This window comes from Pelodiscus sinensis, chromosome 4 (assembly GCF_049634645.1).
Source record: "Pelodiscus sinensis isolate JC-2024 chromosome 4, ASM4963464v1, whole genome shotgun sequence".
NCBI lineage: Eukaryota > Metazoa > Chordata > Testudines > Trionychidae > Pelodiscus > Pelodiscus sinensis.
In genome coordinates this window covers 113,139,177-113,163,310 of record NC_134714.1, presented here as the reverse complement: position 1 = coordinate 113,163,310, position 24,134 = coordinate 113,139,177, and the positions used below count along the sequence as shown (strand labels likewise).

At 47.3% G+C, this 24,134-nt stretch overlaps 1 protein-coding gene across 10 annotated transcripts in view; it reads left to right on the top strand.

The window, feature by feature from the left end:
* SERGEF (secretion regulating guanine nucleotide exchange factor) overlaps positions 1-24,134 on the top strand; it is a 266,857-nt gene that overhangs the window by 5,533 nt on the left and 237,190 nt on the right. For 9 of the 10 annotated variants that reach the window (XM_075928101.1, XM_075928093.1, XM_075928091.1 and 6 more), the window contains exons 3-8: positions 48-203; positions 805-899; positions 2,471-2,531; positions 4,291-4,404; positions 5,189-5,251; positions 9,480-9,638. In XM_075928101.1, the coding sequence (XP_075784216.1) occupies positions 48-203; positions 805-899; positions 2,471-2,531; positions 4,291-4,404; positions 5,189-5,251; positions 9,480-9,638 (648 nt within the window). Of the gene's footprint in view, positions 1-47; positions 204-804; positions 900-2,470; positions 2,532-4,290; positions 4,405-5,188; positions 5,252-9,479; positions 9,639-11,514; positions 15,942-24,134 lie in introns of those variants that run through there. The other variant, XM_075928100.1, reaches the window with a different exon arrangement.

The window sequence follows — 24,134 nt, the reverse complement described above, 5'->3', positions numbered from 1 at the left end:
TTTGCCTCTATTATAAATCTACCTGTGACAGTGGTTTAATTTTGCAGGTGCAGGAGAACTCTTTGTATGTGGCCAAAACAAAGAAGGACAGTTGGGACTCAATCACACTGATGATGTTCTGTGTTTGACTTTGTGTCCTGTTCTGTCTAGTCTTTGTGTGATACAAGTTGCCTGTGGCTGGGATTTTACAATCATACTTACAAGTAAGTCCATTTCACTAATAATACCTAGCTTTTATATAGTGCTTTTATCAATATATCTGAAAGTGCTTTACAAATGAGGTCAGTATCATTATCTCCATTTTACAAAAGGGGAAACTGAGGCTCGCAACAGTTAAATGAATTACTCACGGTCACCCAGCAGACTAGTGGCAGAGCCAGGAATAGAATTTAAATCTCTGGAATTCCAGTTCAGAGCTCTGTCCACTAGGACTCACCGTCTTCCACTAGGGCCTGAAGAAATATTTGAACATACAGTAAAAGCACAGAGTTCTCTCATACAAAGGTCTGCACAAGGCCAGAGTGCTCTGAGGTTTTATGCTATTTGCTATGCAAGTGGAGTAGCCAAATATTCCCTACACTCCTTCAGTTATCGTTAACCTTATACTGAACATGGTGTATATTAGAACACAAGCTCTTGAACTTTCCAAAAAGGAATATTTCAATTCTTTATATGCTGTGCTGTAGTATCTTTCATATAATTGTTTTAATGATGTGTTATGGTATGTTGCTTTTAACCATATGTGTACCCTAAGGTATAATGTTAAGAGTTACACTACTCTAACAAGTCTGTATTATGTTACAGGAAATGGCCAAGTTTTATCCTGTGGGTCTAACTCTTTTGGACAACTAGGAGTCCCTCAAACTTCAGGAGGAAGCTTGATCCCACTAAAGATTGAGGTAAAGACTCAACAGAGTTGTCTGCTACAGATCTGGACCGGTGTACTGTTTTCAGCACCCCATATAAATCTCACTAAAATCAGTGGAAAGACTACTGATTTCAGGGAATCTTGGATTAAGCCCTTGGTTAAGCCAGGGTGGTCTTATGCCATACATCCTATCCTTCCTATGCAGTGGAATAGTTTGCTCTTGTGCCCTTAAGTCATATCTCTTTGAAAAACTGCCAAATGTTTTCAGTTTTTTTGCTTCTTAGTCTTGCTTCCCCTGGGACCTTACCCACAAATTCCTTGAGTTTCTAAAGTCTGCCTTCTTGAAATCCATTGTTTTTGTTTTACTGTTCTCTCTCCTACCATTCCTTAGAATCACAAACTCTTTCATTTCATGAGCATTAGGGGGTAGCTGAGTTAGTCTGTTAGAAAAAACAACAACAAATGGTCTGGTAGCACTTTATAGACTAACAAAACATATGCTGCCTTCCATTTTCAAATTCTCAATCAGTTCCTCCTTATTTGTCAAAATCAAATCTAGAACCTAGTAGCTATTTCCATTTTCTGAAATAAGAAATGGTCTCCAAGAACTTATTGGATAATCTGTGCCCTGCTGTGTTACTTTCTCAACAGGTGTCTGGATAGATGCGGACCTCCTTCCCACTAAGTCTTGTACTTTGAATGATTTTGTTAATTGTTCAAAAAAAGCTTCACCTACCTTTCCTTCCTTGTTAGGTGGTCTGCAGTAGACCTCTACCATGACATCAACCTGGCTTTTGACAGTCTGTCTCCTATTTCAATCTCAACATCAGCCCAAGCGTATACATTTTGAATACATACAACTGTTTTTTACCCATGAAAGTTTATGCCCAAATAAATCTATTAGTCTGTATCTGCAAAAACAATGAGGAGTCCTGTGACACCTTCTAGATTAACACAACTACCCCTCTGAGACTACACCCACAAAACTATGTTAAAAGAATGTTAAATTTGCAAAATCAAGCTCCCAGATTACGAAATGAGAGAATTAAGGTGCCCCATGCAACTTTAATTTGGTCCCTTTGTACATAAGTGTTATAATACAGTTTAATTCAGTGATCATACGTAAAGATGGGGTCTTATAATGGAAATGTGCTGCCAGCTTTGCCCAAATTATTAAATTGTCTATCCTCATAGTATGTTAGAAACAGTGAATTATTTACATTGTGGCTGCTTTTTATTGGTTTTTGTTACTGAACATCCCGTCTGATAAAAGGGGGAACAGAAACTTGTGTATGTTTGCATCTTAATTACACATTTCTGAGATTTCTTCCTTCATGTGAGTGCTTTGATTTCAGGTGTTGATCTGCTGTGCTGCTGTACTATTGCACTTCTGGAAGCTTTGCTTGGTTTTCTTAAGAAATTCCCAAGATATTATTGAAATGAGGCTGAAATATATTTTTAAATGAATATCTTTTTTGATGAACTTTGTGACATGCAGTCTGTAAATATGATACCATTTTCTTTCATTTGTTCAAATATGTTTCCTTCTGAGAGGTATAAAATGCAAATTGCAAATATGTTTTTTCTCTTATGTTTGAATAGTCCCTCACAGAGAAGGTGGTAAATGTTGCTGCAGGACTCAGACATGCTCTTGCTGCTACAGGTGAATATGCCAATCTAAATTTAACATTTCAAGCTAAAAACAAATAGTGCTTTTAGTATATGGGATGTCTATTAGCTTACATAAAAAGGGGGAGGAGGATTTATGGTTTATTCCTATTCATTACAGAAGCCATAAGAAAATGACATCTGAAAAGTCTTATCCTGGGTAAGGACAGGCATGTTAGGTCAGAACATGATGAAAATGCTAGAAACACCTCTCCAAAAATGGAGGTGAAAGAAGACTGTCCAAGAGCACAGGGCCAGACTTTGTCCCTGAGGGTATGTCTACACTACCCCGCTAGTTCGAACTAGCGGGGTAATGTAGGCATACCGCAATTGCAAATGAAGTCCAGGATTTGAATTTCCCGGGCTTCATTTGCATAAGCGGGGCGCCGCCATTTTTAAATCCCCGCTCATTCGAACCCCGTGCCGCGCGGCTACACGCGGCACGAACTAGGTAGTTCGAACTAGGCTTCCTAGTTCGAACTACCGTTACTCCTCGTGGAATGAGGAGTAACGGTAGTTCGAACTAGGAAGCCTAGTTCGAACTATCTAGTTCGTGCCGCGTGTAGCCGCACGGCACGGGGTTCGAACGAGCGGGGATTTAAAAATGGCGGCGCCCCGCTTATGCAAATGAAGCCCGGGAAATTCAAATCCCGGGCTTCATTTGCAATTGCGGTATGCCTACATTACCCCGCTAGTTCGAACTAGTGGGGTAGTGTAGACATACCCTTAGTGATTTTTTGGGTCTCCTACTATCACTGTGCTGTATCTTGGAAGGTCATAGTTCATATGAATTTTAAGGCCTTTTCTTGAAGTCTGTTTTGAAAATTCTCCAAGGCTTGATGGGGAGTCTTCCGCACTCATTCAATGGATTTGGCAGGGTTTTGCTGCAGTCAACAGTCTGCACATTGCTTTCTTGTTACCTACATATGAGTTTGAAACATTTGGGTATTGGGTGGAGGGGTAAAAGGATTAGGATAGAGATTGGAAGTAGTGTGCAGCCTAGTGGTTCGAACAAAAACTAGGAATCAAGCACCCACAAACTTGGCTCTGACCATGATTTTCAATTATAGTCCTAATACTTGCACCCTCTGAGGTACATTATAACCAGCTGTAGAAGTCTGAGCAGAGGATTACTGAGCATAAGAGGCTGGGTCACAGGGTAGCAGGGCTTGTTACTTCCCTTTCTGTGAAAGAGGGTGTATAGAGGTGGGGAGTCTGTGGAGCCTGGACTGTTTTCTAAAATGCTGGCCAGTATAGCAGAGTTGGTATGGAGAAGGTAGTAAGCTGTGCCAGGTAAAGGGCCGGCAGAATTTTTTTCTTCACTGGGGGTTGAATTGTGAGACTTAATTGTGATTCTTTGAATCACAATGTGGTCCCATAGCCTCTCTTGAGTCAGTGCAAATACACATTCTCTTTACCGAGAGTCTTGAACAACACCACAGCGTAACTCTCAGGGATCTGGAGCAAAACACACACCTTTGGTTCAGGTTTCCCATTTATAAAAGGAGATTAATAACCTCTTTCCTCTTGAAAGCCTTGTTATGACTGATTCAATGTGAGTAAAGTGTGTTTGGGGTGAAAAGTGTTATATAAGAAGTGGAAAGTAGTATTCTTCATAGGTATTCTTTTAATTAACACCAATATAAATTAAGCTAAGCAAACACTCTTTTCAAATTTAGTTAACAAGCAAAAATACAATAATTTGTCAGTGATTGCTGTGTTTTCATTTCCCTTTGTATGCTCACCCTGAGAAGAAGGTGGCATGGTGTTTCAGTGGGGAACTGGCATGGCTTCTCGGGCAAACCGGGTAAGCCATGGGAAAATGATCCCAGCCTTCTTGACAGCAAAAGAACCCTGTAAAGTAACAGGTAACTAAAGAATCACACTTTTTCTTTGTAAACACAATAGCACTGGACATAGTAATATATAGATCATGTACATACAAACAACACATCTTTTCTTTGTGTGTTATCTCAACACTTTCCATGATTTTGCAATGATTCAGTTGCATTATAGAAGTAATGATGCTGGGTAAAGAGCAAATCCAGACCACCTCCTCTGTGTTCACAGTGGGGAGTAGTGCAGCAGGACTATATATTTATGTAAGGGAATTGTGTACTGTGGCAGGCTGGAAAGGCTGGAATAGGGGAGGTGATATGCTGGGAATGGGGCTTTGATACTTCCTGGACCCACCTGTCTCACATTACAGGGGTGTGAATGGCTATGATAACTTCCATAGAGTGACTCTGCAGATATGCTGTGGCTTGGAGACAGATTGTCCAACGTATCTCTGTAACACCTGGTCTTGGTGTTCTAGAGTGAATTGGCATAGCCAGGGCTCGGGGTCTAGGTTTCCCCTTAATCACAGAAACGCAACATCAGTGCCATGTTTTAAGTATGTCCTCAGGAACTGGCACACACATTTACAACACATATGTGGTATGGAATGGGAATACCAGTTCGCAATCCCCTGGACAAATAGTGCTGACTTCCTTGGGGTCTGTGATCCATAAGCTGCGACCTTCTGATGTAAAATACAGAACACTTGCGGTGCAATTTCTGAAGTAATGTAGTTCTAAGCTGTACTACAAGGGATCTGGGCATGGAGATGTGTCTTGCCTGTACTTATTCCATGGAACTAATGTTTCCTAGGTCTAGAAGATGTAAAGGTGAAAAGTGTCACTGCCAGCTCCTACCATTCAGTGTCCCTTACAGGTAGGCTCCAGCTTTATACGTACATATTAGTAGACTTGGGCAATATATTTAGAAGGTAGATTTTTATGACTTTGTGAATCTTAATTTTTGTTCTAGATTGGCTCTGCTAGTTTGTAATATCTGATGGGATCGCAGGATGGTATAACTTCAGTGGTATTCATTTGTTTGAAAGAATAAATGATCTAAAAATGAAGCCAAGTGGATTTATTTGCTTTGAAAACACTCTCCTCCCCAAAGAGACCCTACTCAACACATTCAGTTAATTGGGGGCAGGATATGATATACTTATCCCACTGATATTTTCCCTGATTTCAACCAGGCTATTTTGCGAAGTAAGCTATTACCATCTGTAAGGGCATGTTAAACTAAATCCCTCTTTCGAAAGCGGGATGTATATTAGACAGATTGAAATTGCAAATGAAGCCGGGATTTGAATTTCCCACGCTTCTTTTGCATAATGGCAGCCATGTGTTTGTTCAAAAACGGGTATTTTGAAAATGAAACCGCTGTCTAAGAGAAGTTCTTTTGAAACCCCCCCTTTTTCGAAAGAACCGTACTGCCTGAAAAAATGAGGTTTACCTGTTCTTTCGAAAAAGTTTTTTTTTTTCCAAAAGAACTGCATCTAGATGGTTTTTTGAAAGAATGTGCGACTGCCATTATGCAAATGAAGCACAGGAAATTCAAATCCCGGCTTCATTTGCAATTTTGATCTGTTTAATTTATATCCCTCTTTCAAAGAGTGACAGAATCTGGCCTTTTATAATTGGTAGTTCAGAGGCTTTGGTTGGGATTTACAGGCAGTCCCCGGGTTACGTACAAGATAGGGACTGTAGGTTTGTTCTTAAGTTGAATCTGTATGTAAGTCGGAACTGGCATCCAGATTCAGCCGCTGCTGAAACTGATCAGTTTCAACAGCGGCTGAATCTGGACACCAATTCTGACTTACATACAGATTCAGCTTAAGAACCTCAGGAGTCCCCAAGTCAGCTGCTGCTGAAACTGATCAGCAGCTGATTCCAGGAAGCCCGGGACAGAGCAACTCTGCCTCGGGCTTCCTGTAGTCAGCCGCTGGTCAGTTTCAACAGCGGCTAACTTGGGGATGCCTGGGGCAGAGCAGCTCGGGTGCTGCTGGGTTGGTCCAGTAGCGCGGCCGCTCCTCGGCGCTACTGGACCAACCCAGCAGCACCCCAGCTGCTCTGCCCCAGGTGTCCTGATTCAGCCACTGCTGAAACTGATCAGCAGCGGCTGAATCAGGACTCCTGGGGCAGAGCAGCTGGGGTGCTGCTGGGTTGGTCCAGTAGCGCTAAGGAGCAGTGCTGCGGGACCAACCGGCAGTGCCCCACCTGCTCTACCACAGGCCCCAGGCTTTGCTCCACGTCTTCCTGGTCTGCTGGGGGGAGGGGGAGGACACTAGCTGCGTCCCTCCCCAGCAGACCAGGGAGATGCTGAGCAAAGCCACAGAGGACCCGGGCCGGACCCGCGGCGCTTCCAGATCAGCTGGTCCCGCCGCCCGCCTCCTCCGGGGCGAGAAAAGCTGCTCCCCGTCTCCCTGGTCTGCTAGGCGAGCCAGCAGACCAGGGAGACGGGGAGCAAAGCAGCGGAGGACCCGGGGCCGGACCCGCGGCGCTTCCAGCTGATCTGGAAGCGCCGCGGGTCCGGCCCCGGGTCCTCAGGCGCTTTGTTCAGCGTCTCCCTCGTCTGCAGACCAGGGAGACGCTGAGCAAAGCCGCGGAGGACCCGGCCGGACCCGCGGCGCTTCCAGCTGGTCTGAGCAAAGCCGCGGAGGACCCGCGGAGCTTGCTTACGCTGAGCAAAGCCGCGGAGGACCCGGGGCCGGACCCGCGGCCGCTTCCAGACCAGCTGAAAGCGCGGCGGGTCCGGCCGGGTCCTCCGCGGCTTTGCTCAGCGTCTCCCTGGTCTGCAGACCAGGGAGACGCTGAGCAAAGCCGCGGAGGACCCGGCCGGACCCGCCGCGCTTTCAGCTGGTCTGGAAGCGGCCGCGGGTCCGGCCCCGGGTCCTCCACCGCTTTGCTCCCCGTCTCCCTGGTCTGCTGGCTCCTGTCCTCCGGGGAGAGAAAGTCCTGCCGCTCCTGTCCTCCGGGGCGAGAAAATCCCCGTTCGTAAGTGCGGATCCGACATAAGTCGGATCCGCGTAACTCGGATACCTAGGTGGGATGTGTTCTAAATCTCACAGACTCTGTTGTAAACATCACCTTTTGCACTCAGTGGTCAGTTCTTCTGTTCTGGCTCAACAGGGACCAACATCACATGGAAAGGCAGCCAGAATATTGTTGTGTGTGAAAGCAAAGAGGATTATAGAGTCATCAATTTTAAGGGTGTAACTAATCATCAGATCATATTATCTGACCTTCTGTATATCAAAGGCCTCTGAACCCAATAACTGAAATTAGGCCAAAGTATATACAACCTACAGGAGACTGAACTGTTGTGTGCCACAGGCAGAGAACAAGAGGAACTAATGTGCACCAATGATTGAGGTCTGCACAATGACAAGACATTCATTGAGTGAGATGTAACCAGTGATCTTAGCATGCACCCTGCAGTGTACAGGAGAACAGGCCACCCACCCTCCCCCTAGGGTCCTGGCAAATCTGACTGGGGAATATTCTTTCCTAACCCCAGATATTATGGTGGCTTCTTACGCTATAGACTTATTATATTAAGGCTTGGAAAATGTATTAATCTTTCTGAAGACATGACATCTTGAGTAAAACTCCACTTTTGGTATATCTAAGATCCTGTAGACTGTGCACCAGTGTATTCACATGGGCCAATTTACAGAGCAGTAATTATGTGGGGAAACTGCAAAATGTGAGTTTTGTTGAACTCTGAGTCATGCCGACTGAGGTACCCTTAAGTTTAAGCAACTTTGGGTAATATCAGTATATACTGCACTAATTTGTAACTGACATGTGAATTTATTTAAGTAGCAAATGGTTATTCTTCCATGCTTTTATTCCCTTAGTTTTGATTAAACAAGTAACCGTTTTTGGCTACATAAAGATTAAAGCTCCTGATATGTAAAGCTATTTAATAATAACACTTCTGTCTTTCTCACTCCTGCATTAACTTTTAAAGATGAGTGTCTGATTCAGGGTGCCACAGTATTTAAGTTATGAGTGACCAACACTCTGCTCTGGTTTTGTACATGGATGTGAGGCACTATTGTATATTTAATTTCTGCTTAGTCTTGCCTGCCACCTGCTGGTGACACTTAGAACATCTCAATTTTCAAAGAGTTTTACAGAACCATAGAAAGGGGTTGCTGTAAAAACGCAAGGAACATTTTAAAAAAAGATGATGAAGATGTGAATTGACTCCCTCAGTGCCCAGCTTACTACTTATGTCCAACATAGTAGAAATTTTATGGCCTACAGGCATGTGCAGTGCATTCTTGGATTGTATGCAAATTACAGGTATCACATTAAAATGTACGAAAGGGGCTAATGGTAGGGAGGTTGTTGTAGCACCTTTAGTAAATTGTAAGAAACACAAATGTTATCTTGAAACTTTAATTAGAAAAATTTGAATTTTAAGCAAAGAAAAAGAGTATTTTCTGTCATACACTTTCTCAGGGAGAAAGACAATCTCCTTTTTTTTAAAGAAGAATTCCAGACAAATATACAAGCCAGTTACTTGATTTATTTCCCTCCTTTTTAATTGAAAAATTACAGAATCCTTTCGAAAACCTAAAAATGTCTGTTTTAGCATTTATTGTTTTTCTTAAAAGATCATTAATGTGCTATGATTAGTGCTGTTTTAAAGAAGACGACGACTTGATCAAAGCACATTAACTAATTGTTAATGCATGTCAGGACAGTTATTCCATGGCAGGGTAATGTGGGGTAGACTCACGTCCCAGCTTACATTGTGATTTTTGGGATGTGTGTGTGTGCATTTCTTAATTAAACAAATATAAATTCTCCACCAATATGTTTCTATGATTGTATCTTTGAAATGAAGAGAGAGAATTAATGAAGTTATTAATTCTGCCTTAGGAAAGGAAAATATGTTGAGGGCCTTTCTGGTCATTTATTCTTTACTTTTGGGTGTGTGTGTGTTTGTAGGGGAGTATAAATAGTGGGAAAATATACAAGGAAAATTAAAACTGAATTAATATATTACCCTCCCTTTATATTTTTCTCCATCTGTTGGTATTTCATAGAAGTAGCTTTCCTCTAAATTTTTACTTTTGTACTTATTTCAGATGACGGAGAATTGTATGTTTGGGGTAGCAACAAACATGGGCAGCTTGTGAGTAAAGAGGCTTTTCTGCTTGAGCCCCAGAAAATAGATGCCCATTTTTTCTCAGATGAAAAGATTGGAGCAGTCTGGAGTGGATGGACTCATATAGTGGCACAAACAGGTAAGAAAACTAAAAAGCAGCCAGAAATTTCAAGCAGGTTCTTAAATATCCAATGTATTCTTGGTTAAAAAATAATCTAATTTGGTCTTCTTCTCAGTTGATAGTGATGCACAGAGATGTTTTCAGATCAAGCTCTGTACAGTGATAATCTTCAGAAAGTGTGGGAATGGCCTTCTTTCTATCCAGAGTACTTCTGCTTCTCTGAACAATTAGTATATGTTAAGAGTGTCTGGCTTATTTTAGATGCTTGTTGCTGCAAAAACACTGGCATACACAAACAGTTCAGATCACCAGATGATATAAAGGGGGTACACAGAGCCTTTGGCGAGGGACTTTGTCAAAGGCTTTCTGGAAATCCTAAGTATACTATATCTACTGGATCGCCCTTGTCCACATGTTTGTTAACCCCTTCAAAGAGGTCTAATAGATTAGTAAGACATGATTGCCCTTTACATAAACCATGTTGACTTTGCCCAACAAATTATGTTCTTCTACATGTCTGACAATTTTATACTTTACTATTGTTTCAACTATTTTGCCTAGTACTGGCGTTAGACTTACTGGCCTGTAATTGCCAGGGTCACCTCTAGAACCCTTTTTAAATATTGGCGTTATGTTAGCTGTACAGAAGCTGATTTAAAGGACAGGTTACAAACCACAGTTAATAGTTCTGCAATTTCACTTTGGGTTCTTTCAGAACCCTTGAGTGAATGCCATCTGGTCCCAGTGATTTGTTACTGTTAAGTTTTTCTATTGTTCCAAAACCTCCTCTAATGACACTTCAATCCGGGACAGTTCCTCAGATTCATCATCCACAAAGGATGGCGCAGGTTTGGGAATCTCCTTAACATCCTCAGCCATGAAGACTGAAGCAAAGAAACCATTTAGTCTCTCCACAATGGCTTTATCATCCTTGATTGCTCCTTTTGTATCTCAATCGTCCAGGGGCCCCACTGGATTTTTAGCAGGCTTCCTGCTTCTAATGTACTTAAAAAAACATTTTGCTATTACTTTTTGAGTTTTTGACTAGCTGTTCCTCAAAATCATTTTTGGCTTTTCTTATTATGTTTTTACACTTAATTTGGCAGTGTTTATGTTCCTTTCTATTTATTTCACTAGTATTGGACTTCCACTTTTTAAAAGACTCCTTTTTATCTCTGACTCCTTCTTTTACACGGTGGTTAAGCCATGGTGGCTCTTTTTTAGATCTCTGACTATGTTTTTTAATTTGGGGTATACATTTAAGTTGGGCCTCTATTATGGTGTCTTTAAAAAGTTTCCATGCAGCTTGCAGGGATTTTACTCTAGTCACTTTACCTTTTAATTTCTGTTTAACTAATCTCCTCATTTTTGCGTAATTCCCCTTTTGAAATTAAATGCCAGAGTGCTAGACTACTACGGTGTTCTTCCCACCACAGGAATGTTAAATGTTATTATATTATGGTCACTATTCCCAAGCGATCCTGTAATAGTTATCTCCTGGACCAGATCCAGCGCTCCGCTCAGGACTAAATTGAGAATTGCCTCTTCCCCTTGTGGGTGCCTGTACCAGCTGCTCCAAGAAGCAGTCATTTAAGGCATCAAGAAATTTTATCGCTGCATCTCGTCCTGAGGTGACATGTACCTAGTCAATATGGGGATAATTGAAATCCCTCATTATTATTGAGTTTTTTATTTTGATAGCCCTTCTAATCTCCCTTAGCATTTCAATGTCATTATCACATCCTGGTCAGTTGGTCGATAGTACATCCCTACTGCTATATTCTTATTAGAGCATGGAATTACTATCCATAATCAACTCTGGATTAAACAAAAACTGTGAATGGCTTGCTAACTATAAAAACAGCTTCTCCTCTCTTGGAATTCACACCTCCAGATCAGCTACTAGAAGTGGGCCTCATCCTCCTTGATTGGATCCACCTCGTCATCTCCAGCCTGATTCTGGCCTGCATATTTATACCTGCCTCTGGAAATTTCCACTACATGCATCTGACGAAGTGGGTCTTTGCCCACAAAAGCTTATGCTCCTACACTTCAGTTAGTCTATAAGGTGCCACAGGACTCCTCGCCGCTTCTGTGGAATATGTTGATTCATTTAAGATTTTTATTTCTTTTGATTCTACATTATCTTTCACATATAGTGCCACTCTGCCATCCACACGACCTATTCTGTCCTTCCGATATATTTGATATCCCGGAATGATTGTGTCCCACTGATTGTCCTCATTCCACCAGGTTTCTGTGATGCCTATTATGGCAATCTCCTCCTTTAATACGAGGTACTCTAGTTCACCCATCTTATTATTTAGACTTATAGCATTTGTGTAGAAGCACTTTAAAAAATTGCCACTGTTTATTTGTCTGCCCTTCCCTGATGTGATTATTTCTTGTCTGATCTGGCCCATACTTTATCATCTCCCCTCCTCTCTTTCTGACTAAAACCTAGAGAATCTTTATCAATGGACTCTCCTCTAAGAGAAGTCTCCGTCTGATCCATGTGCTTCCCTGCACCAATCAGCTTTCTCCCATCTCTTAGTTTAAAAACTGCTCTACGACCTTTTTAATGTTTAGTGCTAACACCCTGGATCCACCTTGGTTTAGGAGGAGTCCATCCTTCCTATATAGGCTCCCTGTAGTGGGCCGGAGTGGCCGCCCACTGACCTGGAGGAGGAGGAACCCTTCCAGCTGTCATGTTGGGCTGAGACTAACCCCACCTGTCACCTGACTGGAAGCCAAGGAGTGGGCCCAGAACTATAAAAGCCCAGGCAGCAGCTTCAGTCAGGGCTGAGCCTGCCAAGAGACTAGAGGCATCCCCTGGACTCCCAGCCTGGGGAGTGGGGACTGAGGCCTGGCCAGGGCCTCCTACCTGCCAGGGCCAAGAGGCAGACTACCAGCTCCCTGCCTGAGAGGTAGAGGCCCGGTTCAGCCGGCCTACCTTCCCAGAAGTGGCTGAGGACCCAAAAGGCCAGCCTGATCCTGTGCTCCAGCTCCTGCCCAGGAACCAGGAGAAGTGGCCCCAGCTACCTCAACTGGAGGCATCGCTTGGGACTCCCCCGGACCCTGACCCTGAGGCCTGGCCCAGCCGCCCGACACCACCGGCACCAGGAGCCCAGCTGAGCCCCACTGACCTGCAAGTGGCGAAGGACTGGACCGGACCACCCCGGTGGGACGAGACCCTCCTGGACTCCCTGCCTCCGCAGCCCGACACCCAGGTACTGGCCGAGGGGGAGAACGGAAGTGGCCCAGGAGTTAGTGGGGGCTGTTAAAGGCCCCAAGGCTGGCGCGTTTTGGGCTGGAGCTCCCGCTGAGCTGTAGCAGCCTGCATTGCTGCTCCTAGGGCACTGGGCCGGGGTGCAGTGGAGTGGGCAGGCCTGCGCCCCTCTCCCCCCCGCCACCCACCTGCTGGGTCGCAGTCTCCCCCCTCACCACTGCCACAGGCAATGCAATCCTCCTGAACAAGGAGCCTGTAATCCTCTTGAACAAGGAGCTCCCAACCTGCTTTTGTTTGTTGCCCGCCCGGACTGAGGGCCAGGGCCTTCCCAAACTGACTCTGTGTTTGTTTTCTGCCATGCCCTGAACCAGGGCCCGGCTCACCCTTAACTGAAAAGGTTTGTTTGCTGCCACACCCCGAACCAGAGACCTGGCCTAACTAACTGCGACTGTGGGCTGCCCCACCCTGAACTAGGGCTGGACCTATCTGTAACGGTGTTTGGTTGTGGGCCCGCCCTGAACTCGGGCCTGGCCCGCCTGTAAACTTCACTCTGGTGTCCCTGTTGCCACACCCTGAACCAGGGCTTGGCCAAACCCCAAATGGGCTTTCTGAACTGGGGCTTGCTTTAAAGGGGCAGTGTAGTGGGCCGGAGTGGCCGCCCACTGACCCGGAGGAGGAGAAACCCCTCCGGGCAGGCAAACTGACTACCCTCCCCCTCTCCCAAAAGTGTCCCCAGTTCCTAATAAATCTAACCCCTTATCCCTACACCATCGTCTCATCCATGCATTGAGACTCTGAAGTTCTGCCTGCCTACCTGACCCTGCGCATGGAACTGGAATCATTTCTGAGAAATTTAGAGATCCTGGATTTCAGTCTCCTTCCTAGCAGCCTAAATTTGGCCTCCAGGACATCTCTCTGACCCTTCCCTACTTCATTGGTACTCCCTACATGTACCACGACCACCAGTTCCCAAGAATCTAAAACATTACGTGTTAAGCATGATAAAAAGTAACTATTTCTTTTATGTTGTTTCATAGATAGGAGTTGGGTAGATATCTCTGGTGTCTCATTGAAAATGTCCTTTATTAGTTGCTATTTACACTCTTCAAGTCTTAAAACACAAGTGCACTTTCACAATTGCACAGTACAGCAAGGTTCATATCGTAGTTGGGCTCTCACTTCACTTCATTCTTATCTCATTGGCTGGCGATGTACTGGCCCTTGTATATCACAAGGGCATGGTTAACCGCGTTCTAGTAGGTTGGAGGAAAATGTAGTTCTCAAAGTCTGGAATGTCCCAAGAGATTGTATAAAAGTCTAGAACATTCTAGGAAGTTAGTGAAAAATAAATCCACATACCTGAATATCTGAAACATTTTTCTTCAAGCATTCTGTTTTCCATTTTGTCACTAACAACAAAAACACCACGTCAAGCCTGGTACCCTCCCGAGCCCGGCACCCCACACAGTTACCTGGATTGCTTGCCACTAACATTGGTCCTACAGTACTTCCAATGTGACCTGGGGCAAGTCTCTGTGCCTTGGCTCCCCATCTGTAAAATGTAGAAAATTATTATATCAATTATAGTATAAAATTATAGTATTTATTTTTTCTCCTTAGGGTAAGAGGTTCAGATACTGTGGTAATGCAGGCCATATATGTACTTAAGATTGAAATCAACCTAGACAGAGTTTCTGAATGGTACTCTTAGTTATCCTTGCACATATACAATTGCATACTAGCAGGACCGTACTGTCTAATATTTGTTGGTCTCATGTGAACCCCAAAATGGTTTTCTTGAACTACTATAAAAAGACAGCTAAAATTTGTAACCTGGTGGAATGGGATTTAGTTCTTCTTAAGGATGGGAACCTACAAAGGTCAAATATTTCCTCTTTAATCTACTAAATATTGATGGATTTTGAATTCTGTTCCTCAGTAAATCTAGTTATTTATACGACCCTTTATTATTATAACTTCCAAGTGCTTCTCAAGCGTATTCCTTTGTTTTTAGAACACTGCAGAGGGAGTTAGGGGGAAGTAGTATCCTCATTTTATGCTTTATGAAGACTTCAGTGCAGTGAGATACAATAGGTGAAGTAACGAAAATACAGCTTTGGGTCCCTATCTACAAATAGGCTGTTTTTTTTGCATTTTCTCTTAATACTCGCTCTGCATATGCTGCGCTTTTTTTGGACTCCTTTTTTACACCATTTAAAAACTAATAAAAATTTGTAATACAAAAAATTCCAGAGAATGACATGCTAAGCTGCATTGTTCAGTGTTGGTGATACATCTCACATACAGTAAAACAGAAAATATCCAGACAAGATTGGCAAAAATTATTACAATGGGAGGGACTATCTCTGAGACAAGGTGAAAGAAAATGAGTCCTGCAGACCCTATGTCAACATATGAAATTAAAGAAAATGAGATTATTCACATTTTCAGGGATTTGCAAGATTGGGCCCCTGTGATAGTGGTATTTGTTTGTAAAATAGTGATTGATCTGCTGATGGCCAGCCAGCGGCACTTTCATTGTTGCTCTGTCCAATAATGCAAAGACAGCAGGAAACTAGTCAAATTAAAAAGCAACTCGTTAAAAATGGATAGCAGGAAATAGTCTTTTTAGTAGTAGATAAGCCATCTGTGAAATTTGCTGCTGTAGTATATGTCACCAGACTGAGCTCTGCCTTGCCATTTACATGGAGGTTCATTAGCAAACAAACAGAAGACAGACTTAACTTCTTCCTTAGCTCCAGGGCCAGCCCTCCCAGCAGTCTCTGGCATTCCAGCTCCTGTCAGCTTCCAAGTTTGTCTGTGCTCCCTTGCTGGAGCAATTGCCCAACAGCTGTTTCTCTGTAGGGTTGCCAGATAGTTTAACCTAAAATAATGAACCCTCCCCCCACCCCAAAAAAAAACACTGGGGAAAAAATTCTGTCAAGGGGGGAAAAAAAGAGGGGGGAGACCAATGTTGTTAAGCAAAAGTTGTACCACTCCCTCCAGTTTGGGGCCACAAACTAACGCCCAATGCACCCACCCCTCCCCCTGAGCCAGGTCCCCCTAGGCCCATATCCTAATGCACTCACCCCTCCCCCTGAGTCAGGAGCACCCCGCCCCAATCAAATCCCCCCCCCCCACCGCAGAGCCAGGCACCGGAGGAATAGGATGGCTGGGTAAGTTAATCTTACTTTTAAAGTTGCTGCTCCTGCCACACATTGAGTAGAGCAGTGGTCCCCAAAGCGGTGCCCGCGGGCGATTTATGTGTGCCCGCCGAACAATCTGGGCCAGCCCCGCTCCTTCCCTGGGCGCATGGCACATGCGTGGTGCCGGCCCTGGGCGCGTGGGGCATGGGCGGCCCCTGCCCCTGGGTCGCAGCACATGCCCGTGCCAGCCCCAGGCACCTGGTGCATGGGCGGCCCCTGCCCCGGGGTTGCGGTACATGCCGGTGTCAGCCCCGGGTGCCTGGTGCATGAGCGGCCCCTGCCCCGGGTCATGGCACATGCCAATGCTGGCCCCGGGTGCCTGGCGCATAGGTGGCCCCTGCCCCGGGGTTGCGGCACGTGCTGGTGCCAGCCCCAGGTGCGAGACGTATGGGCGGCTTCTGCCCCGGGGTCGTGGTACATGCCGGTGCCGGCCCCTGGCGTGTGGTGCATATGTGACCCCGCCCGCAGGCGCGCAGCCTGTGAGCTGCCCCATCCCCAGACATGCGGTGCGTGAGTGGCCCCGCCTCCGGGCGCCCTGCAGCCCCGAAAGGTTGGGGACCACTGGAGTAGAGGGAGGCATCACGTGGCCAACTCCTGGGTCTCTGCTGGTCACATGGGCCAGAGCAGCGTGCACGCCACTTCCAGCCCAGCCTGATGTCCCCCTAGTGTGATGCCCAGCAAGTGTCCTCTCCTGCCCCCCTTTGCTATAACTCTGCCGGACTCCTCACTCCCCCGCCCCTGGCAGGGGAAAATTGTCCCTGCTGGGCTTCCATCCGAGGGAAACAGGAAATACCGGACATTTCACATGTTTGGTATTTCCTGTTTTTTTTTTACCGGGTGGAGCCCGCAAATACCAGACTGTCCTCGTGAAAAACGGACACCTGTCAACCCTATTTCTCCGAGTCCCTGGTCCCTTACTGTAGGGACCCTCCAAAAGAGCTTGCTCCTCTCCAGTGTGGAACGAGGAGTAACAGTAGTTTGGAATAGGAAGCCTTCTCCGAACTACCTTCTCCGAACTACCTTTTAAGCGTGTAGCTGCGCGGCACGGAGTCTGCACTAGCGGACATTTAAAAATGGCGGCGCCCAGCAATATGCAAATGAAGCCTGGGAAATTCAAATCCCGGGCTTCATTTGCAACTCCGGTTGCCTACATTACCACCCTAGTTCGAACTAGGGTGGTAGTGTAGACATACCCTTAGTGAGCCTAACAAAAGGATTACATGCTTATATAGAATAAAAAAGCAGCTGCAGTTACATTAGCTAGGGTAAAATTACACTTTGGTGTGTCTAATGATTATCAGTTTGGGGAAGGGGGTGGGATAGGCATGGTCAGGAATAAACATTTCCCGGGTAGTTTGGCAGAACTGTCTAGATAGGTTTTCACAATCCTCAGTCAGGTTGGTGGGGTAGGTGGCCTCTTTTGTTCTGATATGACCATGCATATATTCATATTAATTATCTAAAGACAGTATTTAGGAAGAGGCTACAAATCTGTCAGCATTATTATCCACAGAGAGTTAAAATTATTTGACAGGTCCTAGGTTCAGGATTTGCTGTGGTAGGCTTTGATACAGCAAAGGACTAAAGTAGGTGCTTGATTTTAAGCATGTGAGTAGTCTCACTGATTTCAGTGGAACTATTTGTTGCTTAAATTAAATGTGTGCTTAAGTGCTTTCTGGATTGGTGCCATAAAGCTCAAACCAAATAACACTATTGTTGTGACAGAAGAGTGTCTATGTTAATGTCTGATACGTTGCAAACTGTTGGTGCTAGCAGTGAGTGGATTTCAGTGGCCCACTGGAAACGAAAGTATTTTTGCATTCTTGTGGCAGGTGGTGTTCAGCACTAGCACTCATGGTTCAGAAGGTGTGCATCACATTAAAATTGCACAGATCTGACGACTACCTTAATTTTTTTAACTTCACTGATTTTGGAGGCATCTGTCTTGAGAATTCTTAGTGCATCGCTTTGGTTGCAGCTCTACGTGAAAGCTTATCTTTGTTTTCAGGTGGCAAGAAAGCACTGATCTCTAAACGTAGGGTTCACAAGAAAAGTGGTTCCTCTATTAATGCTGTCACTGAAGTGAGGAAAACAGGATGTTAGGTAGGATTAACCTAATTTTAAAGAATGATTGTCAAAGCAATCAGTTTGATTTGTTGTTTGTGAAACCCAGAGAAGGATTATACCATGTCCTGCAGACAGTGGGTGAGGACACAGGAACACCAGGAACCTCATGACAGATAAGCAGATCTTCCTCTGTCTGATTTTTCAAGTATCTAAAAGGGTGTTACTTGGAGGAGGAAGAAAAATTGTTCTCCTTGGCGTTTGAGGATAGGAGAAGGAGCAATGGTCTTAAATTGCAGCAAGGGAGGTTTAGGTTAGCAGCCCTTTAGGAAAAACTTCCTAACCTAGGGGTGTTGTGGAATCTCCATCACTGGAGATATTTAAGAGCAGGTTAGACAGACACCTGTCAGAGATGATCTAGACAGTGCTTGGTTCTGCCATGAGAGCAGGGGCCTCGACTCCTTGACCTCTTGAGGTCCCTTCCAGTTTTGTAGTTCTATGTTTTCTGCCTTCTAATCCTGATCTCGCTGTCCTGCATGCTGAGTGCAGACATGACCCTATCCAGTGGTGTAATGGGTGAGTGAGCATTAGGTAAATGGACCTTAATAGATGTTATTGGTTCCTTTTAGATCTTATTCACTTGGGCTCTAACTATAAGCTGGGCAGTACACTCTGGGAAGGTCTCTGTGTCTCACTGGGATGACCTGCTTGTGCAGCGTCCAGAGACATAGAGCACAGGCAGAGGGAAAGACATTTCATTATGTATATTCTAGTTGCTAGGCATATTTACTGTCACAAGACACCACAGACGCCTTTTCCTTCATTTTGGTGCCAAACTTGAAAAAGGGCAGCAAAAGCCTGAAGGAGAAGAGGTGCTAAGATGGAGGATAGGTTGTCCTTTTGCCAATCCAAGATAACGATCATAATCAAAATGGCACCTATATACATTTAACCTGTTCCCCTCCAACATTTGGCCTGTATGTGTATCTTTAGGCATCTAAATACCTTTAGAAATCTGGTCCTGAGACTCTTTTGAAAAATTTACCCCTTCTCTATTATGTATTCCTCCATTTTGTGACCTTCTCTCTGCAATGAAAGAGAGGTTGCTTGAATCTCATGCTGCTAAGTTCATGAACAGTTCCTGATTTCCCTATTCAGAAAGAGCAACATAATAAATGTTTCTAAGCATCATCCTGATCAGAAGTTTAAATTCCTGCCAACGTGGCTGTAAAATAATATCTATTAGTGAAGACACGAAATGAAAAGGGCTGGTGTCAGGGGGTACGCCCCTGACGGGGCTGCTGAACCCCTTATACTGACCCGCGTCTCATTCCGGGCCCATACCGCACCCCAAAGTCCCCAAAAGTTCAGGCCCCTCTATCCGGGGATATACGGCATCAATGTCCCAACACAAAGTCCAGGCCCCTCTGTCAGGGAATATACGGTATCAATGCCCCAACACAAAGTCCAGGCCCCTCTGTCAGGGGATATACGGTATCAATGCCCCAACACAAAGTCCAGGCCCCTCTGTCAGGGGATATACGGTATCAATGCCCCAACACAAAGTCCAGGCCCCTCTGTCAGGGGATATACGGTATCAAGGCCTAGTCCCTCTGAGGAGCCTCTTCCGGCCCCAGGCCTGGTTATCCAGGGGGGGGCCTGCGTGGTAGGGGGACCCGGGCCCTCCCTCTCCACCGGGTCCCAGCCCAGGGCCCTTTTAGGCAGGGTCTGTGGCTCCTGCCGGCTCGGCGGGGAATCCGGCCGATACAGGCCGAGCCAAACTTGGTATCCCCTGCCCTGGGCTGCTTCCTACCACGCCCTGGTTCCCCGGGGGCCCCCTGGCCTCCGAGGCAGTACCTGCTGGGGTTGTGGGCAGGTTCCGGTCTCCTGGAGTCAGGGTCTGCTTCTTTGGTGTCTGGGTCCAGCACTGGCAGCGGCTCTAGTCCCAGCGGCTGCCCACACACTGGCCTGGCTTGGTGGTCTCCTTCCCCCAGCTGTCCTCCTGCCTGCTGGGCTCCCTCTGCCTTTATACCTGGCCTCTGCTGGGAGCATGCCCAGCAAGGCCGGAAGGGCGGGGCCCTCTCAGCCAGCTGGGCCTGGGCTACTCCCAGCCCTGCAGTGCGGGGCCTGTTCGCCCCGTCACACGCCTTCCCCCTTAAGGGGTTGGTTATGGTCTGATTTGATTTGGTTTCCTCTTCCTCTACCCGGGAAAAAAAATCTGCGTTCAGGTGTGTCCTACCTGGACGGTGAGCCACTTCGAAGTCGTAAGGCTGCAGCGACAAGTACCACCGCATTATCCGGGGGTTGGTGTCTTTCATGCTGTGCAGCCATCGTAACGGGGCGTGGTCCGTTATCAGTTGGAAGTGGCCGCCCAATAGGTAGTACCGGAGGGCGTCTACGGCCCATTTCACGGCCAGCGCTTCCTTTTCGATCGTGGAGTACTTCTGCTCCCTTGGGAAAAGTTTCCGGCTCATATATAGTACCGGGTGTTCTTCCCCCTCTATTTCTTGGGCTAGTACGGCCCCTAGTCCTCTCTCGGAGGCGTCAGTTTGAAGGATAAAGCTTTTCGCAAAGTCTGGGGGGAACAACACGGGTGCTCCTGTCAACCTCTCTTTCAGCGTTTGGAAAGCTTGCTCGCACTCCTGTGACCACTGTACCTTTGTTGGCATGGAATTCCTTGTTAGATCTGATAGTGGTGCCGCCAGAGCCGAAAAGTCTGGCACGAACCGGCGATAATAGCCCGCTAGCCCCAGGAATTGACGAATCTGTCGCTTTGTTGTTGGTCTTTTCCACTCCTGGAGGGCTTGTACCTTGTCAATCAAGGGTCTTAACGTCCCTCTCCCCACGGTGTACCCCAGGTAGGTCACCTCTCTCCGCCCCAAGTGGCACTTTCCTGGATTTGCTGTGAGGTTTGCCTCCGCCAGGGTGTTTAGTACCGCTTCCAGGTGTTGTAGGTGCTCCTGCCACGTGTGGCTGTAGACCACTATATCGTCTATGTAGGCTGTGGCGTACAGCTGGTGGGGACGCAACAGGTGGTCCACTAGGCGCTGGAAGGTGGCGGCTGCTCCGTGCAGGCCGAAGGGCATAGTAACAAATTGGTATAGCCCAAAGGGGGTTGGAAACGCGGTCTTCTCTTTGGAAGCCGGGGTCAATGGGATCTGCCAGTACCCTTTAGTTAAGTCCAGCGTGGAGAGGTACCGAGCTTTCCCCAGCCTCTCCAGTAACTCGTCCACGCGTGGCATGGGGTAAGCGTCAAACCGCGACACAGCGTTGACCTTCCTAAAGTCAATACAAAAACGCAGAGATCCGTCTGGTTTTGGGACCAGCACTATGGGGCTGCGCCACTCGCTACGTGACTCCTCGATGACCCCCATCTCCAGCATCGCCTGGAGTTCCTTCTGCACCGGATCCCACATTTTCCTAGGTAGTGGTCGTAGCGGGTTCCGAACCTTCTGGCCGGGTATGGTGCTTATGTGATGGCTCATCATGTTCGTGCGACCTGGCTGGCTGGATAGGACATGGGTGTACTTCTGGACTAACCCGAACAGTTCCTCTTTTTGGGCTGGGGTCAGTTCCTCTCCCATGGTGACAGGCTGTTCCGTGCCTAGCTCCGCAGCCACCGGTCCCAGGTCATCCTTCGGGGGGCAGGGATCAATCAAGAGTCCTTCCTGCGGTCTCCATTTTTTTAGCAAGTTCACGTGGTAAACCTGCAGGCCTTTCTTCCTCCCCGCCAGTCTCACCTCATAATCTACGGGCCCCACTTTGCGCACCACTTCGAAGGGGCCTTGCCATTTGGCGAGTAACTTTGACTCGTGGGATGGTAACAGCAGGAGCACCCTCTCCCCGGGCTCAAACGTCCGCAGTTTTGTCCCTCGGTTGTAGTACCGAGCTTGGGTCTCCTGCGCCTGCAAAAGATTGGTTCGTGCAAACTCTCCTAATCTCTGGAGTCGTTCCCTGAGCTGTAACACGTAGGGGACGGTGCCCAACACTCGGGATTCTTGCGCCTCCCAATCTTCCCTCAGGAGGTCGAGTATTCCCCGGGGTTGCCGCCCATAAAGGAGCTCAAAGGGCGAGAAGCCTGTTGAGGCTTGCGGCACTTCCCGTATGGCGAAGAGTAAGGCCGGGAGAACTTTGTCCCAGCCTCGGGGGTCCTCCTCCACAAACTTACGAAGCATTGACTTCAATGTCTGATTGAATCGCTCCACCAAGCCATCAGTTTGTGGGTGATACACCGTTGTTCGCAGGGCTCGGATATTTAACAGGCGGCATAGCTCTGCCATTAATTTCGATGTTACATTTGTGCCCTGGTCCGTCAATACCTCTTTAGGTATCCCTACTCTGGAAAACACCTTAATAAGTTCGGCCGCTATAGTAGCGGCCGTTGTATTTCTCAGTGGCACAGCCTCGGGGTACCGGGTCGCATAATCCACTATTACCAAGATGTACTGGCACCCTGAGCTAGCTTTCTCGAGGGGCCCCACCAGGTCCAACCCAATGCGCTCAAAGGGGGTGCCTACCACCGGCAGGGACACCAGGGGGGCTTTAGGGACCCCCTTCGGGTTGGTGTGCTGACACTCGGGGCAGGACTCACAGAACTCGCGCACCTCCCGATGGATCCCCGGCCAGAAAAACCTCCGGGCCACTCGCTGTAGTGTCTTCTCCCGACCCAGATGTCCGGCCCAAGGATTCGCATGACCCAGCTGCAACACCCCCTTTCTATACTTGGTGGGGACCAGAAGCTGCGCCAGTTCCTCCTCGGTCTGCGGCTCCCGGACCACCCGGTAGAGCCGGTCGTTGTGTACCTCAAACCTGGGGCCCTGCTGCCTCGGCGTGGTCCCCGGTTCCTCGTCCCGCGTCTCCTGGACCTGTTCCCAGGCGCGGCTGAGTGTTGGGTCCTCCCGCTGGTCCCGTACAAAATCATCGCTACCTCCCAGCCACGCCGTCTCCTCCTCCTCTGCAGGCCGCCGTGGGGTTCTCGCCGGACCTGGCGTCCCTGCTTCCTCTACTGGTGCTCTGTTGGGCTCCGGTTTATCCCCCTGAGCTGCTATCGGCCCCGCCCGGGGCCTCCTTCCCCTTGCTGGTGGGTCCTCCTGGGCCCAGGCTCGGATTATCCTGCGGAGACCAGGCCAATCTCGCCCCAATATCACTGGGTATGCTAATCTGGGGGCCAACCCCACTCTGCAAATCTGTTCCCCACAGTCATCGGTTATTCGTACCCAGGCAGTCGGGTATGATCTTATGTCCCCATGTACACACTGCAGCAGGATGGGACCCCCAGCAGGCTCGGGATCCGCCACCAGGCTCGCCTGAACCAACGTCTGGCTACACCCCGAGTCTATTAGGGCCTTGACCCGGGTCCCTTCCACCAGTACCTCTGCCACGACCTTAGCCGGCCCACTTCCCCGAGCCCGGCGTCCCTCGGTCAGTACCTGGGTATATCCACAGTCCGCTATTGCCTCTGACCGCGCTGTCCCATCTCGGGGGGCTAGGCGCTCCTCGCTCAGCCGTTGTAGCAGCTGCTGCTGGTGCTCCATTTCTTCGGCAGCCCATTTCTGCAGCATCTCGCTCAGCTGTCGCAGCTGCTCCCGGTGTCTCTCTGTCAGTACTTCCAGCAATTTTGCGGGCTCCATCCCGCTATCGTTAAGACCCTGTCTTGGTTTACTAGGCAATCAGTTATCCCCTCAGTTCAGGGGTGATCGGTACCCACATTCTCCACCATGTTGTCAGGGGGTACGCCCCTGACGGGGCTGCTGAACCCCTTATACTGACCCGCGTCTCATTCCGGGCCCATACCGCACCCCAAAGTCCCCAAAAGTTCAGGCCCCTCTATCCGGGGATATACGGCATCAATGTCCCAACACAAAGTCCAGGCCCCTCTGTCAGGGAATATACGGTATCAATGCCCCAACACAAAGTCCAGGCCCCTCTGTCAGGGGATATACGGTATCAATGCCCCAACACAAAGTCCAGGCCCCTCTGTCAGGGGATATACGGTATCAAGGCCTAGTCCCTCTG